This window comes from Geospiza fortis, unplaced genomic scaffold (genome assembly GCF_000277835.1).
Source record: "Geospiza fortis unplaced genomic scaffold, GeoFor_1.0 scaffold247, whole genome shotgun sequence".
Lineage (NCBI taxonomy): Eukaryota > Metazoa > Chordata > Aves > Passeriformes > Thraupidae > Geospiza > Geospiza fortis.
In genome coordinates, this window is record NW_005054752.1 from 16,203 (window position 1) to 25,988 (window position 9,786).

The 9,786-nt window shown below is 45.7% G+C and overlaps 1 protein-coding gene across 1 annotated transcript in view; it reads right to left on the bottom strand.

Moving 5' to 3' along the window:
• Positions 1-903: 903 nt before the first annotated feature.
• The window catches only part of LOC102042499 (transcription factor BTF3-like), a 68,994-nt gene continuing 60,111 nt past the window's right edge, over positions 904-9,786 (bottom strand). Inside the window, exon 5 of the mRNA XM_031065385.1 lies at positions 904-1,238. Within this exon, the coding sequence (XP_030921245.1) occupies positions 1,024-1,238 (215 nt within the window). The 3' untranslated portion in view covers positions 904-1,023. The remainder of the gene's footprint in view (positions 1,239-9,786) is intronic.

The following is a 9,786-nucleotide window of genomic DNA, read 5'->3' on the forward strand; positions in this document are numbered from 1 at the left end:
CACAACAACACAATCACCACAACAGCAATGATAAACAGGGTCCATAAAACAGTTTTAACTAAAGATGAAATCTATCCCTTGAGCCGCCAGTCTTTAAATAGCTTGGAGAGCCAGTCGTTTTTGCCTTCTGTTTGCATTTTATTTACTTGATCTTTTAAGAATTGGACCTTCAGTGTATTGACTCACTGTGATCTGACAGGTTGAAGCAACACATGCCTTCAAACTCTTGACAACCATGTCTGTGGGCAAGCAGCAGGTAATCACTGGTGTTCTGTTTTGCAAGGTAGCATGTTGAATTGTCTCTTTAAAGTGATGGATGTAACATTGGACTGCTTGCTAATCCAGCTTTCTAAATTGGTTAAATCCCCGAGAGCCTTTGCTGCAGCCACCCAAGGTAGAAAAATGGAGGCTGCAACTCTCTTCCCATAGCTCCAATTCTTAATTTGGTCATCACAATTTTCACCAAATTTATACAATGATCTCTTTTGGCAGCCTGATTTATTCCTGTGGTTCTTTAGTTGTGTATTCAAGCCTGAAGGTCCAGTGGTCCCAGTTGTCTGCCAGGTTGTATTCCTTATGGATGTTAATGGGGGAGCTAACTCACCTTCCAGTGATGGCATCTACACTTACTGGCCACTCATTGATGAGCATCCCCACCAAATATGTAGAGAGTGGGTCATCTGTGGAAGGGGCTAACAGTGGACCTGTTCGCTAAAGAAGTGAGAAGAAGCTGAGAAGCAAGAAGCAGCTGATAAGGAGCTCTCTCCAAGGCTGTAACCAAGGAGACCAAGAGAAGTGAGGAATTGAAGAAAGATAAGAAGAGAACTTTGCAGCTGGACGAAGTATTTTTAGAAAGTTAGTTGAAGTCACTGTAACTTTTCACCAATAGTGTTATGTTGATTTATTGTGGCCAATAGTTAGGGTAGAAGAAGTATAAACAATTAGTGTATAAAAGGTCATCCATGTTCGATAATAGTTGCCATCTGAGACTGCTTGTGGTCTCTGCTTTGTGTCATGACCGCCTCAACAATGACAGTCGTCAGGGCTTCCCACAGGCAGGCACATGTTGTCTTGTTTCAAGGTCCTGGCTAGGGTGACCCAAACATTGTGGGTGGGTTGAGGGATCACCCAGGCAAAGGTATGTGGCATAGAGAGGAGCATCCAAATCTTTACTGCAGCGACAACAATTGACGGTCCTTTGGCCATAATTGGCTTTGGCCGTTGGGGGCTTGGGTGGCCTGAAAGTAAATAAATAATAAATTAAATTAAAGAATAGCACTTGTTTAACAGTCTCAAAACATTAAATATAGTTTATGAGGGTGGTAATGCCAGCGTGATATTAATGGGTCCTTGTGAGAGTCTGTCCGAAATCCTGCATTTTTCTGCCTCACGATTGCCAAAAAGACCACCGAAAAACCTGCTGAGCCAGTGCAGGGTGGGGAAGTTGTGTGCCTCTTAGCTACCTGTCTCCATAGGTGGTTACCTGTCGACTTCATGGGACATTCTGCCCCCTGATTCCAAACAATGGATCTGGACTCCCCGCCTCTCGGCCTGGCTGGCTTTGGACTGTGCATATGGCCCCTTTCCAACAAGGAGACCCCCCCTGGCCTGCCTTCAACCATCGTGACAAATAAACAAAGATGCGGGCTTCTTCATCGAAGGATCAAGACAAGAAGACCCTGTATCACCAGACCCCCATGTACCTTCTTGTAAAGACTGGGACTGAACTACCAAAACTTGCCCCCCCCCAGCTAATGGTATAATTAGGGTCCCAGAACAGCCGTCCCTTCGAGATCTCCCCAAGACCTGGTACCCTGCTGGACCTCTGACAGCTGGACCACGAGAAGCAAGACCACGGTTTTGGTAGCTATAACCCATATCCCTTTCCTTCCTCCCTCTTTTTCCTTGTCTTTTCCTCTTCTCTCCGGTTCCCCCCCCTTTCACCAACGCCATTCTGCTGTGATTTTCAATAAAACTGTATCTGATTTGTTGCCGTAAATCTTCTGTGCCTTTCTGGTTATTTTGCACCTAAAAAATCAACCCCGCCATCTGTACCCCCCTGGGTCGGATCGGGACAGTCCTGACTGGTATCGTTCTATCAGTCTGGAAGGTCCTGGCTGGTATTGTCAAGATGGTGTGGATGGTCTCCTTTGGGCTTCTTTTTCTGTCTTTTCCAAGCTTCTGCCATCCTTTCTGTTGGTTTGTTCTGATCTTTTTCAAGTTGTTCCAATGTTGGTTTTGCTGCTTCTAAGAATGGCTTTATGTTCTTTGCTGGGATCCACCTTGGGCCAGCTGCTGTGGAAACAAAAGCATACCCTCTCCCCCAGGTTATTAATGGAAAGTGGCCCATAATTTGTTTGGTCTCTGGGTCTTTGATCAACACAGGTGGTTTTTCTTTTAGCTGTGAGTTGGTGGCATTAGTATAATGCCTGATGATCAGGGCAGTAGGCTCCATAAATGAATTGTTCAAAAAGTTGAAAACATAAAGAGCCTTTGCCAATCTCTCAATGGGAGAATAGGTCTGGACTCCTCCTCTCTGTTCATCAATGACCCTTTTGATGGAATGGTGGGCCCTTTCAACGATGGACTGTCCTGTAGGGTTGTGTGGTATGCCTGCGTTGTGCCGTACACCCCATGTCACAGACATTTCTTTGTGAAAAATCCTTTCTTTAGGATTTTTCCTTCTGAGAAGCTGTGGCTTCAGAGATAGACGTAAACAATCGGTTATCTGCTGCTGTGGAATGCAACAGGTCCGTCTGGATTGGCCCAGCTTGGATGTTCGTGGTTGATGGCCAATCCGGGACAGAACTCTCTGAGACAGAGTCCGAGAGAGCTGCCTTGTTATCATTCTTTACTTTTCTTTCTTAGCTTAGCAGCTTCTGGAAATCTCTCCTTCTTTTTCCTTTTAGTATAGTTATAGTATATGTATATATCATAGAATAATAAATCAAGCCTTCTAATCATGGAGTCAATGTTCTCGTCTCTTCCCTCAATCAAGAACCCTTGTGACCACTGTCACAACCCCACTGATTTAAGAACAAATAGAACTGGTGTGAGGTGCAAGCAGGGCCGTTATCCGTTTTTATCTCCTGTGGAATGCCCAAGGTGGAAAACGCTAGTAAATAATGTTTGATGACATCTTTTGTCTTTTCTCCAGTGTGTGCAGAAGCAAAGACTGCACCAGAAAAAGTGTCTATTGACACATGTATGTATTTCAATCGCCCGAAAGGGGCATAGTGCGAGTCATATCTGTCTGTCAGAGCTGGAGACTCTGCAATCCTTTCGGATTGACTCTCACTCCAAGAGATGGAAGGGCATAAGATGGACAATTAGGGCACCTTGCTATGATGGATCTTGCTTGATCCTTGGTGATTTTAAACATCCTGACCAAGGCAGGTACATTTTGATGAAAAAGTTGGTGGCTAATCTTAGCTTGTTCAAAAATATTGGGAAGGGTGTTTTGGGCTACCATGGCTAGAGCGTCTGCTCTCCTGTTTCCCTCTGCAATGAAACCAGGAAGGGTGGTATGGGACCTTGTGTGCATAATATAGTAGGGATGTTCTCTGTGGGATAAAACATAAATTAAACGGGACAGTAAATCATATAATTGGGGATTAAGGATATTTTTTAGAATCAAATTTTCAGCTAGCTGCACTACGCCATAGACATAAGCCGAATCTGTAATTAAATTAATTGGTTCTTTGAATTTGGAAAAGGGTCTGACCACTGCAGCCAATTTGGCAAACTGGGGGGACCTATGAACGATGTCAATGTCTGACTCACATTGCTGGGTAGCTGGGTTTTTCCAAGTAAAAACTGATTTATGGGAACTCCCAGATCCGTCTGTAAAGACGTTCAGAGCTGTTAATGGAATTGGACTTCTTAGGAGTTTAGGGGTCAAATTGAAAGTCGAATTAAATAATTTATGTTTTGGGAAATTAATAGAAATTTGTCCGGGGTAACTGTCTAAAGTGTATTGCAGTGGCTCAGATGCTTGTAACAGCCAATTAAGTTGTTCAGTGGTAAGGGGCAAATATATATTGGCAAGGTCTATTCCTGTGAGGGAATACAGATGCACTCTAGCCTTCATAATTAGGTGAGCCATTACTTCCTATGTTGTAGTGATTGTCTTGTTTGGTTGATGGGTCCAAAAAACCCATTCAATAATTCTGAGGATGTTTGATCCCATTGAAAAAGCAATGGATGAAACCTTGGACTTGTGCCTAGAATAGCTAAGGAAGAAGGTAGATTGGGGTGGTTCCTGTGAGCCTGCTTTTCTTGTATGGCTTGGGCTACCTTTTGTATCACCAACTTGGCCTCTGGTGTTAGGGATCACAGAGTCTCAAGGTCCTCGTCTCCTTTCAGAAGTTGGAACAATGGCGTGAGGTCATCGGTGGTGATCCCCAGCAGTGAATGAACCCAGTTGATGCTCCCGCAGAGCTGATGTAATTCTCACAGAGTCTTAGGATCGTCCTTGATCTGCAGCGGCTGGGGCGCAATGGTTGTCTCCGCGATCTTGAGGCCAAGGTACTTCCAAGGAGCAGTCTGTTGGATCTTCTCGTCTGCGATTTCAAATCCTTGGCTTTGTACAGCATCAATAACATCTCAAACGAGAGTCTAAATCGATTTGGGTTTCCGCACAAATAAGGATATCATCCATGTAATGAAATATGATGATGTTTTGGTGTCTCTGTCGGCTTGATGAAAGAATCTGGGCCATGAACCATTGGCAGATGGTGGACGAGTTCTTTATGCCCTGAGGTAGAACTGTCCAATGGTACCTCTGTAGAGGTGCCTGTCAGTTTAAGGATGAGACTGAAAAAGCAAAATGGGGGGCATCTTCTGGGTGTAGTAGAATATTAAAGAAACAGTCTTTAAGGTCGATAGCGTCCATTTTCCAGTCTTGGGGTAGCATTGAAGCTGAGGGTAGGCCGGTCTGGAGGGGACCCATGTCTTCAATGACCTCATTGATCTTTGTGAGGTCTTGCAAGAGCCACCACCTGTCTTTGCCTGGCTTTTGAATGACAAAGACTGGTGTGTTCCAAGGGCTAGTGGATGGTACTATATGACCCTTGGACAGCTGCTCTTGCATGAGGGACTGCAGTGAGACAGAGTAAAAATCCCCCAGAGTAGAAGTCCATTTTGATTTAGGTGAAATGTGCATCTTTAATTCTGTGTAGCCTGCCTGCAAAGCCTAGGCTAAAGGGAAAACTGCTTCAGTGAAGGACAGAGATAAGGGGGGACACAGCGGGAGACAGATAAGGAAGAGACAGAAACTGCTGCGGGAGCAGGTCAACTCGACCCAGAAATTCTTTCTGATAAAAAGAACTAGTGGCAAATGTCACTGCAAAATTCGTAAAAATGAATATGTATGAACCTATTGTGAAATTGTATGCATATGCATTTGAAAGGGGGATAAAAGGAGGTCTGGAGTTCACAGAGGTGCGCATGCCCTTTTAAGGAGAGCAATCTCCGCATGCGTCCAGGGTTGCAATAAACATATCGTCTTTACAACTATCGTAAAGTTGTGGAGTTTTCTCTTTCTCCGCGAAACAGCAGCGCCTTTAATTTTTTCTCTGGAAGGGGCCACTGATCCACCCAGATGGGGTTATCAGTCTTCCAAGTCAACTGGAGGGTGGCACGTTGCTCAGCAGCCCCGACTAGAAATCCTGTGGTCTTGTTAGGATTTCTAGTCTCATCCCCCATTGAGACAGTAGGTCCCTGCCCCAGAGTGTCACAGGTGCCAGAGTTATAAAAGGTCTTATTGTGGCAACTCTGCCCTCAGGTCCCTCAAAGGATATGATGTTTTGGCTTCTGAAACTGGTCATGGTTCCCCCAATGCCTGAGATGACCCCAGCTGCTGGCACAAGGGGCCAATCTCTTGGCCACTCGGAGCGGGAAATAATGGCGACGTCCACTCCTGTGTCCAACAGTCCTGAAATGTCGCAGACATTCTCTTTGTGAAAAATCCTTTCCTTAGGATTTTTCCTTCTGAGAATCTGTGGCCTCAGAGATAGACATAAACAATAGGTTATCTGCTGCTGTTGTGGAATGCAACAGGTCGGTCTGGATTGGCCCATCTTGGATATTTAGAAATAATGGCCAATCCAGAACTGAGAGCTCTCTCAGACACAGTCCAAGAGAGCGGGGTTTGTTATCATTCTTTACTTTTCTATTCTTAGCTTAGCAAGCTTCTGAAAAGCTCTCCTGCTTTTTCTTTGTAGTATAGTTATAGTATATGTATATATCATAAAATAATAAATCAAGCCTTCTGATAATGGAGTCAACCTTCTCGTCTCTTCCTTCACCCAAGAACCCTTGTGACAACCATCACACTGAAAGGTGGATCTTTTTTCCTTTCTGGGACAACGCACACTCTATCACAGTTTTGTCATGGCCTAGAATTTGGGCCCACATTACCAGTGGGTCAGCAGGTGTTGTGGTCAAGTCCAGTAACAAGTAGGCTTGGGCAATAACCATTCCTCTAGGGATGAAAAGTGGGGGGTTTAGGCACAGTACTTGGACCATGATTTCTTGTAGGGATGTTACTGTTAAAACTTCAGGAAGAACAGTGAGCCCCTCCATCCCCTCCTGGGTGTCACAAATTATTAAAACATCCCTAGGTTGATCCTCACACCCATACTTGCCTGTTGGGATGTGGTGAACAAAAGTATCTTCAGTTTGAACTGAAAGAGCGCTTGCCAGTAGCCTCTGGGTTCCTGGTTGGATCTGCTGCATGTCAAGCTCCTCTGTGGTGATGGAGCTGTCACAATGGACTGGAGAAACTCGGCACGCTCATTCTCTGCGATGGTCGGGAGAGTGGGGCAAAATGGCCTTGCATTTGGTGTCATCGTGCAAGGCCGCCCCGCACTCTGCCAGAAGTTTCCGGAGGGCTGGTGGTTCTGTGGGCATTGGTAAGCACTGATGTTGGTGACATTGAGGACACTGACACTTAGGGCACCCTGAGGATTGGGATTGGTTACTGCCTTTATTAAAACAGTATTGTGGCAGGGCGTCCCCAACATGGGGAATAATGAGCATTGACTCCATGATTGCAGAAGGCTGATCAATCGCTTTATTAAGCTATACTATACTATACTACACTATACTACTAAGAAAAACCCATCGCCCTTGCCAGGCAGTCCGATACACATGTGGATCCAATTGGTCAATTAATCAAAACACCATCACTAGTGTCCAATAAAGAAACTACCTTTTGGTAAACAATCTCCGTAACACATTCCACATGTGCACAACAACAGATGCAGCAAGTGAAGATAAGAATTGTTTTCTCTGAGCTTTCTCACAGCTTCTCAGGAAAATCCTGTGAGAGAATTAAGTCTCTCTCTCTTTAGAGAATATGTGATTACCACAAAACAGTTTCCTTTAAAGTGTCCCATTTCCCCACAGCTGAAGTATGGTCCCTTTTCACTGTTGTTATTGGGTCTGTGGGGGATTACTTGTGCAGCAACTAGCTCTTCTATGCTTCCCTGACTGGCAGCTTTAAGGTGACATCCCGGTCTGCCATTGCTCTGATGGTGCAGGCCTCGACCATCTGAGCAATGGTTGGCTTAGGGTTGAGGGGGAAAGAACATAGAATATCTCTGCACTTGATGTTCACATTGGCTACAGCTAGGTGTGCAAGTAGCTCTTGCCGAGCCTTTGGGTGTTCTATCTGTTTATTGCCTGTGTAAGACAATCAACAAATTTTATAAAAGTCTCGTCCGTTCCCTGACAAATGTCAGTAAAGTCAATGTTTGTTACCCATGTTGCATGCATTAGTATACATGCACATCAGCTGGGCTACTGATTTCACCCCTAACTCAGGCTGACCACCCTTGGGCCTGCTTCCAGAGAGCCTAGCTGCATCCCCTTCCCCCTTCAAACCTAGTTTAAAGCCCTCTCAATGAGTTCCACCAGTTCATGAGCTAAAAGCCTTCTGCCCTTTACAGAGCGATGGAGCCCATCCACTCCCAGCAGGCCAGGTGACGTAAAAGTTGCCCCATGATCAAAAATTCCAAAATTCTGCTGATGATGTGAACCCTTGAGCCACTTGTTAATAATGTGGGCTCTCCCTTTCATTGTTTTTCTCTGACATCAAAGGGACTGAGCAGAACACTACCTGTGCTCCTGCCCTATCAACCACTTGACCCAGTGCCCTAAAGTCCCTTTTAATTGCCCTGATGCTCCTCTTTTCAATCTCATCACTGCCAGCTTGGAGTATCAGCAGTGGGTAATAATGAGAGGGCCAAATCAGCCCAGGAAGTCTCTCAGTAATATCCCATACCCATGCCCTAGGAAGGCAGCAGAACTCCCTGAAGGATGGGTCCAGTCGGTATAGGGGGCCATCTGTTCCCCTCAGAAGAGAGTCACCCACTACAGCTACCCTTCTTTTCTTTTTGATGTTGGAGGTGGTGACCACTCGGACAGATGAAGTGTAATTGGAAGGCTCACTGGGCAGATAATTTTCTTCTACATCCTCTGGCTGACCCTCTAGATCCAGGGCCTCATACCTATTATGAAGAGGCACCTGGCTAAGGGATAGGCAGGGAAGAGAGTGAGGAGGACAGAGTAGCAGGCACATGTGCTGAAATGACTGCATCCTCCTGCTCGAGGGGGAGAGAGTAGAAGAGTCCGAATTAAAGTTGAGCCCAGGTAGGAGATAAGGTTGGGAAACATATGTTTAAAAACTATATTTTTATTTCTTGTTATCCTAATTCTCTTTTTGATTGGCAATAAATTCAATTAATTTCCCCAAGTCCAGTCTGTTTTCCCTGTGACAGTAATTGGTGAGTGATGTCTCCCTGCCCTTATCTTCACCCATAGGCCTTTTGTTATATTTTCTCTTCCTTGTCCAGTTGGGGAGGGGGAGTGATAGAGCAGCCTAGTGGGCACTGTCATGGTTTGACACTGACACAATGCCAGTGCCCCATGAAAATACACTTTCCTTGGTGTCTGCTGTGAGATGTGACCAGGAAATAAGCAAAGCAGGCTTCTAGCTTAGGAATAGAGGGAAAAAAGGTTTATTAACTAAACTACAAAACAAGACACACACACACACACACACACACACGGAAAATGAAAACTTCACAAAAGCATTTCCTCCTCCCCTCTACCAGATTCTCCCAATACATCTCCCAAATTTCAACTCTCAGTCCATCATCACTCTGTAAATACTCAATTCTCAGTCCATCAAGAGGAGAAGTCCTTCTTGGGCCATGGTGACCTCTTCCTTTTCATGTCCAGTGCTCTCACCACATGAATATGGACCAGAGCTGCTTCGAGGGTTGTCCTTTTTAAGGGTGCTTTGTCTCCTTCTCAAAAAGGGCACAGTCTCACCTTCGGGACATCCTTGTCCCCCCCATACTTCTCTACCCCCTGGGGCCGGGGGGTCTCCAACACTGACCCCTCTTGGTCCCAAGCCAACGCCTCCCCCTGGATGCAGCCTCTGTGTTGCAAGGAAGCGTGGTTCTGTCCATGGCTGACAAGAAGCGTCCAGCATCAAGCCACTCCTTATCTCTTGCCATCTAGGGTTCTCTCACAACCCTGCATCACAACACATGCCAAGGGCGAAAAAAAAGCCCCCGCCACCAGCCACTCCTCATCTCCTGCCATCTAGGGGTTCTCTCACAACCCGGCATCACACCACACTTGCCCATTTCCTGCTCCAGAAAAGGTCAATGCTCTGCAAGATTTTCATTGTCCAAACAGGGGTTAAAAACTTCTACAAGCGGCCAGGCTCCTTCTCCACTGCAATCCCCTGCTTCCCTCTCCTTCTCCCGCGGC